The sequence below is a fragment of the Melanerpes formicivorus genome, unplaced genomic scaffold (assembly GCF_026170545.1).
Source record: "Melanerpes formicivorus ecotype bairdi unplaced genomic scaffold, bMelFor1.0.p_v2 SCAF_72, whole genome shotgun sequence".
Lineage (NCBI taxonomy): Eukaryota > Metazoa > Chordata > Aves > Piciformes > Picidae > Melanerpes > Melanerpes formicivorus.
Window position 1 is genome coordinate 2310371 of NW_027142424.1, and position 15560 is coordinate 2325930.

Here is a 15560-nt window from a genome sequence, read left to right on the forward strand (position 1 = left end):
TCAACTTTAGCAAGGGGATAAGGCCAGGTTCCAATGTGTTGCTTCACAAACACAATGAAAATTAAAATGTTCAATACTTTAGAGAATGTGAAGGAATGATAAATTCCTGGGCATCAGGACAAAAGGAAAATGGAGTAAAGAAGCAGACAGTAAAGTTATTCATCCATTAAGAGCTATGTGCTTCATGCCTCCTGTCTCATCTCCCCTCCCACTCACACCCGCCCGCTGCCGCAGCGCCTTTCCCGGGGGGTCAGCGATACCACTGCTCGGGCCCCCTCCCTGAGCCAAGCCCTCGCTCCACCGGCTCACCCGCCGGCTGCCGGGACGGGCGGCTGCCTGGGGGCCTGCCCTCCCTGTGGCCGCCATCAGGGAAAGCAGGCAGGGTGAGAGCGCGGAGAGCTTCTCCTTCGCCCTCTGCCCGGCTGCGGCAGGCACCCCCAGGGGCGAACAAAGCGGGGGGCCAGACAAAGGGAAAAGGAGATGAAAGAAGAACGTGGGGGAGCTGGAGCGAGGACGGGGCGCGGAGGGAGGCGCGGCTGCTGCTGCTGCTGCAGTCTCCGCCTTGCCGTGCCGCGGGCCCGGCCGGGCGCAGACGTTGCCTGCCCGCTCCGCCCCCTGCGAGCCGGGTGGTGCCGCCGCCCCTGCAGAAGGGGAGGAGGAGGCGGTGGCAGGAGCTGTGCCCGGCGGTGGCGGCGGCCGGAGAAGGCAGCAGCGGCAGCGTGGAGCTGAGGGCGGCAGCGGTGAGGCCGCCGTTGGGGCCCGCGCGGGGAGGGCGGCGGCGGCGCTGCCGGGCGGGCGATGGCGCCGTCTGAGGGCGGGTGGGAGCCGCTGGCCACCTCCTGCCTTGGGGCCTCCGCTTCCCGTCCGGGCGCCTCAACGGGTGCCGCGCTGTGCCCGCGCTCGGGCCCGGGGCGGACGCGGGGCGGCCAGTAGTGGTGAGCGGGCTGTGGGGCGCTGGAGAGGCTTGCGCTGAGGGAGCGCGCGCGGTGTGGGACAGAGGTGTCCTGAGCGGGGTGTGAGGCGGTGGGCAGCGCCGGAGGGGCGATGCTGGGCTGGGTGGGGCGAGGCCTCGCGAGCCGGCGTCTACTCCTCTGAGGAGGTTAACCTCCGTCACACGTGCCTGCGCTTCCTCGCCGGCCTGCCAGGGCCGCGGTGACAGCAGCCGGTTTGGCTGGTTCCCGAGCCCTGTGTTCGGGCTTGCTGTGCTTATCCCCCTCTTGGATGCCTTTCCCGCTTCACCCGCCGTCACCGTGTCCCAATTTGGACGGGGCTGGCTGCCCGTTTTGCTGCTGGGGTACCTGAACTCTATAAACTTGGAGACTGGTGAGAAGCAGGGGGGGAGGTCGGCCGCAGCTAAGTGTGAGGTAGAGGATCCTGAGTGGGTTGGGGGCCCCCTCGTGCTGTTTCCCACCGCAGAGAATGCCTGTGTGGGTGTCTTCGTGATTCGTGAGGAGCAGGTAGGGACCTGAGGGTCTCCAGCGCAGTTTCTGCTCGAGTTTTACCCTTAGAAGATGTAGTGTGTGCTCAGTTCTGGGCGGCTTGAGCAGATGATTCTGAGGGGAAGGAGGCTTACCATGAAGTCAGTTCTCAGTACCCCGCACTTACATGCTGATATTTGACTAATGTGATGATTTGTCTTATGATTTATTTTGGCTTTTTCTGGTTTTATATTAGCTTGTGTTGTTTGCAAAGCTCCTGATTTGCAGGTGAGCTGCTCTTGATACTGCAGTTTCCAGGTGGCTCAGCCAGAGTTCACAGCTATAGCCAACAGTAGACCTGTAGGATCCCAGGCATAGGCTGTGCTGCGGGCCCCTCCTGTTCCGCTATCTCACTGCTACCTAAGGCCATTCACTGTTTTCTTTTCAGTGCCTCAGCTGTGATGGGGCAGGAGTTAATTGTTGCTGTTACTTACATGTTAATGTGGTGCGTGCTGCATTGAAATCAGGAGTTAGTCTTCCCTTTCATTATAACGTGTTTGTGTTTTAAATAGTTAAAAAAAAACAAAGAACAAACAAAAGTCAACACCACAAAAAATCTTTTCCAAAACACAGCATGGGGAAGAAAACTTATTCTGTGTCTGTATACCTTCACGATTAAAAATGCAGTTGTGAAATGAAGACTTTCTTCCGCAGCCCTTCACTTAACTTAGTGTGGTGAATGGGTAGGGTTTTATAGGAGTTCACAGGTTGCTTTGAGATCTTTGAGCAGAAAGATTTTAAAACATGATAGCTATATTAATATGTAGGAAGAAAGAGCTCCAAAACAGGAAATGCCTTTATGCCTGCTGCTTTGCAAAGAATTTTATTTAAAGAACAGAAGTATGCATGTAACTCTGAAACTAGCTGTGTCAGAGTGATTTTTCTGGTGTCTGGGTGCACCTGCCACAATGTGTATCCAGATAGCAAATTAGATCCCCCAGCCCCAACAGCCATGTGTCTAAGGAATGTGTAACTGTTCAGGTACAAACCCTCCTAATTTACATACTGAATGGAGGATGAAAAATGTGTAGAGATTTTTAGTTCCTGGTTTAAAATGACAAGGTTTTAGGGTTCTCTTCCTGTCCAGTTCTTACATGTGCTAGAAAATCTTCTGTCTGTGTTGAAGTGCCCTCAAGCTTTGTGTGTACTGAAGGGAGAGGGATGAATTAGCTGAAGCAGAAAAGCTTGGAAAAGTGACTTTAAATGTATATATCCTTAGAGATCAAAAGGGAGATTTTATTGGGGGGGGGGGGGGAAGGAAAGAAGTTGTTATGTAATTTGTGTGGTAACTTTTAAGGAGAAGATCTCAACTTTCTAATGAGGAGCAGAAAACATCTGTCCTCTGTCTTCATCACTGAGGCGTACTGTAGGAAATAAACAATCTCTTTCTTCATGTGATTATGCTGTAGGAACAAACAGTGTTCTATATATTGATTGCTGTGACTTTCTGCAGCTCCTGTAGATTTCTTATCTGGCTGCATGTATTCACCATCTCCTGAATGTGCGTATCCTGGGCAGCCTTTACTTACTTAGCTTGGGCAGATAGGGTAATTCTTTTAGTGTTCCCCCTCTTAGCCCTGTAAAAGTTTTTCTTAGAAGTGGCTGAAAATATTTCCAACCAGATCTTCCCTCAAAAGAAACAGAACGATCTGCCTTGCCAATATGATTTTTCAGAAGTGCTTTTCTCCTCCTCTCTGAAACATTTGGGTCAAATGTTAGCTCTGTATGTTGAAAGCAAGTTTTCTAGTGTTTGAACATGATGACCATGAATGAATGCACCTCTTGTTTAATCTTTTGGCATTCCCTGGGGACTACTGGCTCTGCTGGCTTGTATAAAAAGTAGCGCACTGGAATCCTTATTGGACTGGCATGTTTAGAAATGCCTCAGATGGATGGGGTTTTGTTATTTAATGAAAGGCAATTATATACTGCATTAGCTGTAATCTCAGCTGCCCTCAGATAGATGCCAGTTTCTTCTGGAGCAACCATTTCACTCTTCTTGACCGGCAGAACTGAAGCCAGCTCTGTCAGCAGTGTGGTTCCTGATGATTTCAGACATCTGCTGATGTGTCTCTGCTTGTCCAGGTGTTTGTCGTCTACCTGAATTTATTTTTGCAGGGTGATGTTGCACTTGAGTAACTTAAAGTGGTACAAGTGACACTTTGAAATCCCCACAGATAGAGTGTCTAGCTCCTGACCTCTGAGAGAATTTACACAGTGTATCTCTGAAAGAATTCTGGCTGGAAAGAATTTAAAAGGTGGATTTAAGAACAGATTGTACAAATTTTCTACCTTAACACTTACCTAGCAGTTCTCCACCTGGAATATCACATCAGTGGTTTGTACAAACTCAGACAAAAGACTCTTGGATGAATAGTACTTTGTAGTCTTACTTTTATAACATGTGTCTTCACTCTATTATTTCAAGAAGAAACATTGTTAAAAGCTGCTCAGTTTCATGATCTTTATAATTGTACTGTCTATAAGACAGTAGAATCCACTCAACTGCAGCAATATTTGTGGAGTCACTGTCCCTGGAGGCATTCAAGAGGAGATTGGACATGGCACTTGGTGCCATGGTCTAGTCATGAGGTCTGTGTTGATAGGTTGGACTCGATGATCCTCGAGGTCTCTTCCAACCTTAGTTATACTGTGATACTGTAATACTTCTCTAAGTTCTGTATTTGTACTTCTGCTTCATTATATGGCAGCCATATAGCAGTCATGGTGCTAATTTAAAAGGCTAAGGACATGGAGAACTAAAAAGGGATTGCTGACTCGATGCTTTCAAAGAGTATGAAATAGTTACAGCTTCACCCAAGTCTATCAAAATTAAATTTTTGCTATAAAAAGCAGCATCTTTGTTTCAGTTGTAATTGCATTAGGGAGAAGCCTTGTGTCTTTGTCTATATGCTTTTGGTTTTGAGGTTGACAAGATATGTTTTCCTTATTTAACCTTTTAAATGAAAGCTTAGATCCCCAGTAACTGAAACTTGATGCTCTACTCTTCCAAAATCATCTCTTATTGTGGACTGAATGCACCTAATGTGATGGTCAAAGTGCATTATCATCACCAGAAGTCAGCATGGACAGTCAAGCAAATTACTCTTCTTGTTACTGAAATGGAGGGCTTTTGGGAAAGGCAAGAATTTCCCTGGAAAAATGCAGGAGAAGTAAGAAGTAGTGCTAGCAGCCTTAGCAAAAGAGGTGTAAATGATATACTTCCTTGGGTGAAAACTCTCTACTTCTGAATCCTTGACTCATTCTGTAGAGAGTGATGTGTGCTTAGGAGGATCATGTGCTTTCCGATCTTTTAATAGACTGGAGCAGTGACATTTTTATAATGCATGTGTACAGTGGTAAGTTGAAGTGTTAGTTTGCATCGTATTTCCTGTGATTTGGAGTATTTTTAAGCTTTTAAACAGTTATCAGCTCTTCCTTATTAATTAAAGATGGGAAGCTTGTTAAAAAATTGAACAACCTGTGTTTAAAAATAGCAACATGGATTGAAGAAAAATAATACTCATTAGCCCCAAATTATTTTTTACTGTTAGAGACATCCTCTGTTATTTGTACTTCATATTCAGTATTCAAATACCGTTGAAACAGAAAGAGTTAGTTTTTTAAGTAAGAGTCTCCAGGCATTTTGGAATCTGAATGAGCAAGGAGAGTTACAGAAGGATAGGATGAGGTGACTTCAAATGTCCTTGATGCAGAATTAAAATCTATTTGCAGAGCAGAAGCTTTAATGAATGCTCTTTCTCATCTCATTGCTGTAATATCTGACTGATGGTTTGATGTTCTGAGCCTCTCGCCATCTTTCATCTGATTCACCTTATTCCTAGTACAGTTAGTTCTAGGTCTTTACCCTGCCTTTGCCCTTCCCAAGCACATGCAGAGAGAATCCTCTTCATCCAGTTCACAGTGAAGGTCCTGCACTTTCTAAGGTAGAAAACCAGCTGTGTGTCTTACTTTCCAACTAAGTGGTGTCACTCTATTTTTCAGTAGATTTGTGTCTCATAATGGCTGTCTTCCTAACTATATTGTATTCACAGGTCATATTATCTCCAAACATACTGATGACCTGTTACTGCCAAGTGTATTCATGGCAACACTTTGTGGTTTCCATTTTGCTTCAGAAGTTAGTTGGCCTGATCTAAAGTGCTTGGGATAAACTCAAAACTATTTGAATACAAGTCTCCCTCCTACTGGTTGCCCTACTTCTGTGAATCTTATAAGAATATAATATTTGTTTTTAGAAATCTGTTGTCTTTTATTTATTTTGAAGTACCCAGCAGCTTCACAATCAAAGGAGAAATGCAGATTTGTATGCAGTCCTAGCTGCCAGAAAAGCCTTGATGTCAAAAGATAGTCCGTAAGTCTTTGGTCCTGGATATGCTGTGGATTTGTGAACTCACACAGAAAACAGTTAATCTCCATGACAGAGAAATACAGTGTTTAGTGTCTGTTTGCATTAAGAAACAAATCTAAAGTTGCTGGTTGAGCTCAGGATTAGCCAGGACAACAGGGGACAGCATCACAGGGTATTTGGGCTGATTCCCAAACCACAATTTTTGCTCTTCCCCAGCCCCTCTTAAGTGTACAAGAAAATAGGAATATCTTCTGAGCTCTTAAGGAAAAAGATTCACTCTTTGAAGTTAGAGAAACCCAGTAGCTATTTATGGGAATGTCCTTATACTGTAGTGTGATGGTGCTTGATAGTGGGATGAGTGATGACAAGGCATAGTGTTTGTGTTGCAGTGTTGGGACCGTTGTGGATATCCTCTGGGTGTCTTTGTTTCACCAGACATACTAGTTACTTCGGAGTAGGTAATGATTATCTAAACAAATGCCCTCTAAAACAGAGTTGAAAGATAGTTCAGGATCTCTGCTAGTGATCCTATAGATACGACACAGTTTGAGTAATTTGCCAGCTGCGCTTTGTTTCAAATTCTGTGCATCAAATCAGTGACATTGTCAAAAGAGCTGTGTCATGCCAGTGGGCACATTTCCCAACTTATTCCAGGCATTTGGGTTTGTATTTTTACAATAGCTAAACTGAGCTGTATTTTGAGTTAGGCTGAAGTCATTCTAAAGCTTGTATTTGCTGGAATCAATCCTGGTGGTGATTTTGAAGGCGCTTCAGAAGATCAAAGGATTGCTTTCATTCTGTTAGTTCAATAATTATGCCTAGAGAGACTAAACAGAAATACACTTCTCCAAGGATCTGTCATTTATAAAATTCATATTTATGTGAAGAACAAAGTATAAGAAACTTGTGGCTTTGTGGTTCACATAGGGTGAGCATTTGCCTTTGTGGTTTTCTTGGTTTGGACTGGAATGACTCGAAGTGGAGTATCCTAAGGAGAATGATCCTATATAACCTATAGGGGATGTTGTTGCTTATTTTCTTATCAAATTTGTATATCATCTACCAGGATCTGCAAACATCAGATCTGAGATCTGGAGAACTTTTTCCTCCCCGATCAGCTGATTTTTAAATGCAGACTGTTTTCTACTCTTAAAAGTGAAGTATAAAACACTGGTTTGATGGGCACGTCCCAGCACTTAGATTTTGATGCTGTGCAGAAGATCTAGTTAGCCAAATAAATACAAGGTGCCAGCACTTAGCATGATAAACATTGAGTTAAATGATGCATGCTATTTTGATGTCCTTTCGTCTGGCAGTGATGGACCTGAGAAGATCATCATATTACTTGATTAATTGACATAAAAATCTGTGGTTTCTGGGAGACAAAATAAAGCTGAAGTTTAAACGGTCCCTTTCTTCTAATTCCTGTGTGTCAAATGAGTAATCAAATGGAGTCTCCCAGATGCAGCCTTTGCTGAAATCTTTAGATCCTTAATTTTGTATATCTTCTGCTTCATATATAAATTCTTAAATTCTGTTCATTTTAGGTAAACAGATACCTGAAGATGCCTCTGTAATCCCACAATGTAATCACTGAACAGCACAGTTACATTCTTGAGCAGCATTTAGATAATCAATTTGGCTTAGCAGTGACTGCTGCAGAGGCTCTTACATCAGTACCATAATAATTTGCTGCTTGTGACCTGCTTTGTTATCAAATGCCTACAGTGCTTTTTCTGGCTTGTTTCAGTCTGAACTTGTTACTCACTCAATAAATGCTTTGGAGCTGACAAAATGTGCTGGATTTGCACTAAGTCATGAGCATTAGGTTCAGAGAGAAGTTCAGTAATTGGCTTCACTGGCTAAATGTAGAGAGACCTTGATGTGAATTCATAGCTCCAAAGCAGTTGTATTTAAGTAGTAAATGTCTAGAAATATTAAGTCTGCTGCATGATTACAAGAGAAGTTGTGAGAAGTTAATGCATGAAGGCTTCCCAATGCATCTTTCTTGTTTAACTGCTTGTTACAGACCTGACTTTGAAGCTTAGCGTGACATTTACAATAGATATTGTGCGTTGTGGAATTATTTCATTCTAAGTGCAATCCAACACTTGAAAAATGGTGGGGCTTGGCTGCTCAGTATGAAATAGCTCAAATAGATCCAGGACGTGGCAGAAGAGATGTCATGATCAGGACAACTTGTTCCAGGATGCAGCTCATTTTTCACACTCTGCATGTGCTGACATTGCAATATTCCAAAACAGGAGAAATTAGGATGCGTAATATGTGGTAGTGGAGAACTGTACTTGTATTCCTTCTCAGATACAAAATAAGTCAGTGGCAATAGAAAATGCTATTTAGGGAGAGTGCCTGCTTTCTGCAGTTTATCCCTCTGCTGTGCCTGCTGCACGTGGAATTGCTTCACTAGGAATGTTGATGGCTATGTCTCAGTCTAGTCACTTTGTGGACCTGCTATGGATGAAATAATCTTATTCCTGTCTGAACGTTTCAGAGGTTGGTCTTTGTGATCTGGCACATTCTTGCACAAGGAGAAACATGCATAAAGAGGTAGCAAGATGCAACTAACATTGCAGTGTGAAGGCATTAATTCTGTTCAAAGCCAAAATGTGGTTTTAAATTGTGTGTGAATTTTAAAAGCCTCTAAGTTCAACTAAAAGCATTATTTTAAGTGCTTTTGGAATTATATATACTCACCTTTTACAGCAATCTAATACCAGCCCAGGAGACTGCAAATACAGCTTTTAGAGTTGTAATAGGAATTAGATCTGATTAATACAGAAGATGCTTAAACACTTTAACTTTTAAAGTGTTTAAAGAGACACTTTAAACTATGAAGAGCTTTGGAGTAACTCATGGATCAGAAGAAAAAACTTTCCAGGTTCAGAATTCCAAGTTACTTTCTCTAAACCATTGTCAGGATATTTGAGGAATGACTCATGAGCTTCTGAAAGTTTGGCAGTAGTGGTATGAACATCAAGGGTATGAAACAGATATTTGAGAAATGCTGTTTGGGCTGTTTCTTCAAACAGAGGGCTTCATGTGGTGAGCTTGTTTTTCTCTCAGGAAAGTGAAGTTACTGGATTGTGGTGAGGTTTGAAATACATTTTCCATATCAAGCTTCTACAGCAGGGATTTTCTGACTTGTTTTGTACATAGAATCATTTTGGTTAGAAAAGACCTTTAAGGTTGCAGAGTCCAACCATTGTCCAAGTCTGTTGCTAAACCATGTCCCTCTGCACCACATGTTAAATTTTCTTCATGACATGGTCAGAATTTATTATCTAGGTGCCTGCTATTTGACTAGCACAGGGATTTCATAGGATCTTCTCTGGTAATAGAGCTCTGAGATTTTTCAGCAGTTACCTATTCTATACAACCCTTTTAGAATATTTACTGTATACTTGTTAGTCCTAGTGTTTATGTGGGTTTTGCAAAGCACTGGTAGGCTCAGCTGAATTAACAAGATCAAGTGGTCTGTTGTTTTGAGCTTAGAAATGTGTCGATATTGAAAGGCACTTTCCAACAGTGTTTAGCCTCTTAATGGTGTTAACTAAACTTAATATTCAGTCTTTTAAATTTGAAATGTGTTGAAGAACTTGTGTATGGCCAATGGTGGATGATCAACCATTAAAATAATTGTTTCACTTTACTTGTGATTTATTTGTATAATAGTGTTCTAACCTCAAAGTACGCTGCTCAGAGTTGGGCTGTGTGTGTCTGCATGCCGAAGACAGAGCTTATGCAGTCTGTTTTGAGTCAATTCAAACATTACACTACTGAGTTCTAGAATATCCTCTTTGTTTCCATACCAAATGGACAGACAACTTGCTTTTCTCCATGGAAACACTGCCTCTGTTCTGTTGTAGTCCTGAGTAGTGATGTTCACAAATGGTTCTTCCTTAAATTGCCAAATCATTGTTTCAGATGTTTTATCAGATGAAATGTTTTACTTTTTGATTATGATACTACCAGTCCTGAGGAAGGAGGTGTGATGGGGTGGTGGGAGTATGCTTGCCAGATTTCAGCTAAGCTTAAAGGACTAATGGTAGTTATTTTTGTCAGGACTTTACAGCTCTTAAGTGGAGGGAGATGAGGCTTTAACTTTCCCCCCTGTTTTCTTAATTGTGGTTTAGGTCTTGTTGAAAATACAGCCTTGAAAGAAGTGGTGGACAGCTGGTTTTACTATATAGGAATTCCTTCTTTGACAGCTGGAAAATGTTCTGCTTTTTTAATTCAGTGTTACGTGGTTAAATTTTGTTTATTTTTATATCAGCTTCTTAACAGAATTCATGTATATTATCAGATTAGGAGGATTGTTTTCACATACCAGTGGTTCTCAACTTGTTGCTTATGGATTGTTTCAGTCTGTGCACTGATTTGCGGTCTGCAAAAGGTAACTAAGAATAAAGATATTAATCAGCCAAAAGGGCCAATACAAGGATTTGTGTCTGCATTAGAAAAATCTTAGCAGTCAACACACACACACACAAAATGCAGTTCATTCAGGATTGTAACACATTTTCATACTGCATGAAATAATACATTTCCCATAATGGCACAACCATAAAGCTATAAAGCTTGTGTTAAAATGTCTTTTTTCCCTCCCTACTCATTTATTATGTTGATAGAACTTGTAGCTTTCTGAACACTTCAGAATATATATACACACACAATACTTCTGATACATATTCCCAGATTAGTTTCTGGGCATTTCCTTAGATCCCTGATATTTTTAGAAACTGTAATGTTATTGCCTATTGGTTATAAAGATTCTTTTTCAGAAGAACTGAGATTGATTGAAGGAAGGAAAGAGAACAAATCTAGACAAGTAGCTAGCTGCTCTTTCACGAGAGCTAAAATGAGGTAATTGACATCTGGAGCCTGTTAGAAAATGCTGGAGTGTGTAGTGCTTGAAATCACTTGATGCAAATTTATGTGCTTTTAGTGTTTATAGATTCTAATAGGAAATGCAGCTATGCAGGTCCTCTTGCTTTGTAAGACTGAAAGTTGCATTTTCACAATTGCAATAAGGCAATGATTTTACCAAACTGTTACCTACATTTTAGCAGGTTTTTTGAATTAAGGTACAATTTCGGTAAGTCTGAAAGGAGGGCACAGGGATTGTGTTACTTCTGGCCTAGTTGAAGGCCTGTACGTTGGGAAAAGCAAATGACACAGCAAATATATAACCCATGACTGTGGAGAGCAAGATTAAAAAGAGTGAGTACCCTGAGCCAAGAAATGCAATATTAGAACATTCTAACTTTGTTGAGCAGAGCTTTGGTAAACATCTATTAATAAATAATTACTTGAAACTGGCTAAAAGTGATTTTTGTGGGGGTAATGTAGGGTTTGTTTTCTTTTTATACACCTATCTTTACACATTAGAGATAGTTTTCACTTTTGTGGTGTTGGAATGCTTGTGGTAGGGTTGGGAGGGGGGAAACAAGAAAAAAGGAGTATATGGAAAAGAATGGCAGAAGACTAAGACAACTTGTAGCTCCCTGGGCTTAGGAAACAATATTTCTTAAGGAAGTCTTGGCCTAAATAAGGTGCTTGAATTTAAATTAATTAGTTGTTCAGTACTGACGCTGAACTAAAAGGAACTGGCCTTGCTACCTCTTTCATTTTTGTGTCTGTACCAAATCCTTCTTGATCTTGTATGGTTTTCCCATTCCATGGATTTCAGTGGGTTGAGGAAAGTAACAGAGGCACGTGTGGAGATCCTGGCATTGGAGGGGAGGGAAGAGGGCTTGCAGTGTGAGGCAGAATGGGTAGGTAGCATGTGTATAACAGAAGGTGGTGGCTTTTTCAGGTCTGTGGTGTGAAAAAGAGCAATTTTAGAAGATTTCTAAAACAACATATGCAGAAATATGAAGCATTCGGATTTAGCAAGGAAGGCAGGTGTGTAGCAGGAGGGGAAAAAAATCCTCACAGTGTTCCTGCTGTTTCTGACATGACATCTTCTGTGATCCTCTAGTTGTTCTGCTGTGCAGCTGTGTGCCTCCCAGTTCTTTCACAGCTTAGTTCTACTTCATACCTCTCCTTCTGCTCTGATTTTAGAGAGCTAACCCTCTTTTCATGTTCATGAACATGAAAGCTCCCAATTAAAAATTAAGAGTAGACATCTTGCAAAAACAATGGAGAAATTTTTCTCTGCAGCAGTCATAACTCCACAGATGTCTGGGTGACATACTTCTGGAAAGGCTAGAAAAAATGTTCAGAAATCCTCACAGCACTGCTTTGTAGTTTTCCTGGCACATAACTGAAATTGTAGACAAACAGCATACAGCCAAGGAGGTCATTAATGATCGTTAAACTATAACATTTTTGCAGACTACTTAGACCAGTGCCTTGAATTTGGCATGGCTGATCTGCAAATAGCTAGGAAGTGTTTCACTTTGGTGTTTAGGTTCACAGAGCAGTGTGCCTGATACTTCCTTTTTTGCCTTTTTTTCACTGTGAATTGATTTTTAGGAACACTAATGTGCTGGCTGTTAATAATACATTAGGGGTAGAACTTACACTGGTAGGTGAAGGACACGGCTGGCTTGTTTCTTCAGCCTTCCTTTCTATGGTGCAGCAGTCTGTCTTTCAGTAGTGTTTGTTTTGCTGGGCACTGTTAATAGTTTGGGAAGTCTGCAACTGGTCAGCTTTCTGCCTCTGTGTGGGTACTGATAGGTGCCAAAATACTGAACAAATGGCAGGACTGAGACCTGCATTACAATTTTTGTTTGTCATTTCCTGAGCAAACAGTTGAGCAAACACACTATTGCTGCATTTCTGCATTTCCTTTTCTTGTTTTTAAGGTGTTTAGATGCATACTGGCTGCTGGGTTTTCTTAAGAGGCCATAGCTATTCTGTTTGTGCTTTTGTGTATATGAAGCATTGCAAGTATCCAGGCTGTGTTCATGCAGAACAGTTTGTGAGAACAGTTTGTGCTTTTGAAGGTGGTAGGGAGACCAGTCACCTCATGGTATGGCTTTGAATTCACATTGCAGACCAAAAAATGCAGATTTTTTCATTCTAGATGAAAGAGCCTTTCTAAAGCTTTTGTAATCAGAAGGAAGATGCTTTCTGTGGCAGAACCCTCACGACATAGTTCCCTGAAAAGCTTACAGCTGGCTTCCAAGTCAGAGCAGCACTCTATCCTAGCAACCTAGGGAAGAGTCCCTCCTCCTCTTTCCAGAGGAGTGTAGCTGGGGCACTGTGGTGGGGACTGTGAGCCAGCATATCTTGTGATCTGGGAGATCACATACAGCTGAGTGAGCTGATGTTTGCTTTTTAGTTGTCATCATCTAAACTGTCTTGATCAATTTGACTTTTTCAGTTCCAGTCTCTCTTTAAAGATTTATTCTTTTTAACCTGAAATGCTTCTTGTTTTCTCCTGCAGTTAGTTTTCTCTAGTCTCAAGTTGGTTTTGCTGGGATATTGCAACACTTGAAAGATGTGACTGAAAACTGCAGGGAGTGCAGAGAGGTTATATCTGTGTAATGTTAGCAATGCTGTTAAGGGCTTTGTTTTTCTTTCTTAAAATAGCCTTTTAGTTTAAAGCTCAAGAAGAATACAGCAGCATTCTGTGCAGTGAGTTATTTTGATGTTGTAGGTTCAGACGTGGTGTCTTTTAATAGGAAATGGCCTTCAAAGATGGAGAGTTAGAAATGCTGTCCTGGGAAATGCTTCTGGTTGTTATTGTGAAGTGCCTTTTATTGTGTGTTTCTTAGATTGTGTATATGTAGACAATTCTTCTGCAGGAGATAAAGCACTGATTTTTGTTTCATGTTTAATTTTTGTATACAGGATTATTCCAGAGGTGGAAAAACTAGAACAATATATTTTATCCATGTTTGGGAAAAGATAGTTGCTGCTGACGAAGAGGGTTAACGCTGGTATTCCAAAAAGATGAGTATGTTAAAACCAAGTGGACTTAAGGCTCCTTCAAAGACCATCAAGCATGGGGCTACACTGCTGAAAGCGCCTGCATCTGTGGCAGCTGGTAAGGAGTATTCAAATATCTTAACTTTTCCCTTATTCATTCCAACAAAAGCTACCTTGAGAGCTATGAGTATAAACTATGTTTACTAGTGGCACCAGGGTATTTGTGTTTGTATTTCTGATTTAAATGAGTGATGTGTAAATAAATGATTGCTTGTGTTCAGGCAATTTTCTTGAAGAAACTTTGTCCTTGAAAAAAATATTAGGTAGTTTTTGAGGTAAGACTTGTAATCTTTACATGGTTTTCCCCAAAACCTATGTTAAAATACATTTAATGCCTCTGTCCTTTGATTTTTTTTCAGTTACTGTATTCCAGAGATGACAATGGTTTTTTAAGTAAGAAAATGTGGAATTGTGCTCTTCCTTTTCGTAATCATGCTTTTCCCAGATGCTTTTTACATTGAAACTAAGGAATGATGCTCTCTGGAATATTAGTGTGTTTGATTCCTGTTGCTTTCTCACTGTGCTTGGTTACAGCTCCAGCAGAAAAAGCACCTTCCAGTGAAAAGACTTCAAGCACAACCACCACAGATGCGCATGAAGAATTTGTGGATGATTTCAGAGTTGGGGAACGTGTTTGGGTCAATGGAAACAAGCCTGGCTTTATTCAGTTCCTTGGTGAAACCCAGTTTGCTCCAGGACAGTGGGCAGGCATTGTTCTAGATGAACCAATTGGTAAGAACGATGGCTCTGTGGCTGGAGTTCGCTATTTTCAGTGTGAACCCCTGAGGGGAATATTTACAAGACCATCAAAATTGACAAGAAAGGTGCTGACAGAAGATGAAGCCAATGGTACACAGACAGCTCATGCTTCTAGAGCTACATCACCAACTTCCACCTCAGCTGCTAGTGTGGTGTCTTCATCTGCTGCTGCACTTCCACCTTCAGGAATTCCCCAAAAAACTTCTGCACTTGCTGCTAAGGAACATTCAACTCCCTCCCAGATTAGTAATCTTTCAAAAACTGCAAGTGAATCTATATCAAATCTCTCTGAAGCTGGATCACTAAAGAAAGGAGAAAGAGAGCTCAAAATTGGAGATCGAGTTCTGGTAAGGTTCCTCTGCAGCCTCCCAGTCTGATTTTGATAGATTGCTAAATATTTGCTGGTATTCCAAACTTTTTTGCTGTTTCCCTGGTCAAAGTAATGTAACTGTATGCTCTTAACTTTTTTCTCATTGGGTGTCTTCTGAGTGGCTTCTGCTCTTCTCATGCAGTTTTGCATGCTGGAGGAAGATTTTTTCTATTATCAAGGTCAAATGGTTCATTTGGCATTTTTTAATCCATTGCATTTTGACAGTGTTTAAAAAATACTTCCTCCAGTCTTCAATTACTTGTTTGTAGCTTCTCTTTCCATAACTCAAGAACTAAAGTCATGCTAAATAAAAAAGGAGCTTGTGAGATTTCCATGCAGCTCTTTTGTTCTCTTCAGGGCTGTGTCTTTAGAAAGCAAACAGTTCAATAATTGATTGTTCCCCTGAGTAGTGATAGGCAGCAACAGAAGCAGTCACATAATGCCACTGATCACCCAGGAATTACGTGTTCTGTTGGTGGTGTGCCACATTACTTGGCTGCCCTTCCTAAGTTCAAACTCCTAAATGTTTCTGCTGATATGTCATTTCACTCTTTTAAAAAGGGAGTTAAGTTTTGTAAGTTTAAACATTCAGGGGGGGATTAAGTAATGTTGTGTATCTTTT

The 15560-nt window shown here is 41.5% G+C and overlaps 1 protein-coding gene across 6 annotated transcripts in view; it reads left to right on the top strand.

The window, feature by feature from the left end:
- The first annotated feature begins 638 nt into the window (after window positions 1–638).
- CLIP1 (CAP-Gly domain containing linker protein 1) overlaps window positions 639–15560 on the top strand; it is a 70249-nt gene continuing 55327 nt past the window's right edge. For all 6 annotated transcript variants that reach the window (XM_068163435.1, XM_068163436.1, XM_068163437.1 and 3 more), the window contains exons 1-3: window positions 639–740; window positions 13672–13867; window positions 14344–14915. In XM_068163435.1, coding sequence (XP_068019536.1) covers window positions 13774–13867; window positions 14344–14915 — 666 coding nt within the window. In that variant the 5' untranslated portion in view covers window positions 639–740; window positions 13672–13773. The remainder of the gene's footprint in view (window positions 741–13671; window positions 13868–14343; window positions 14916–15560) is intronic.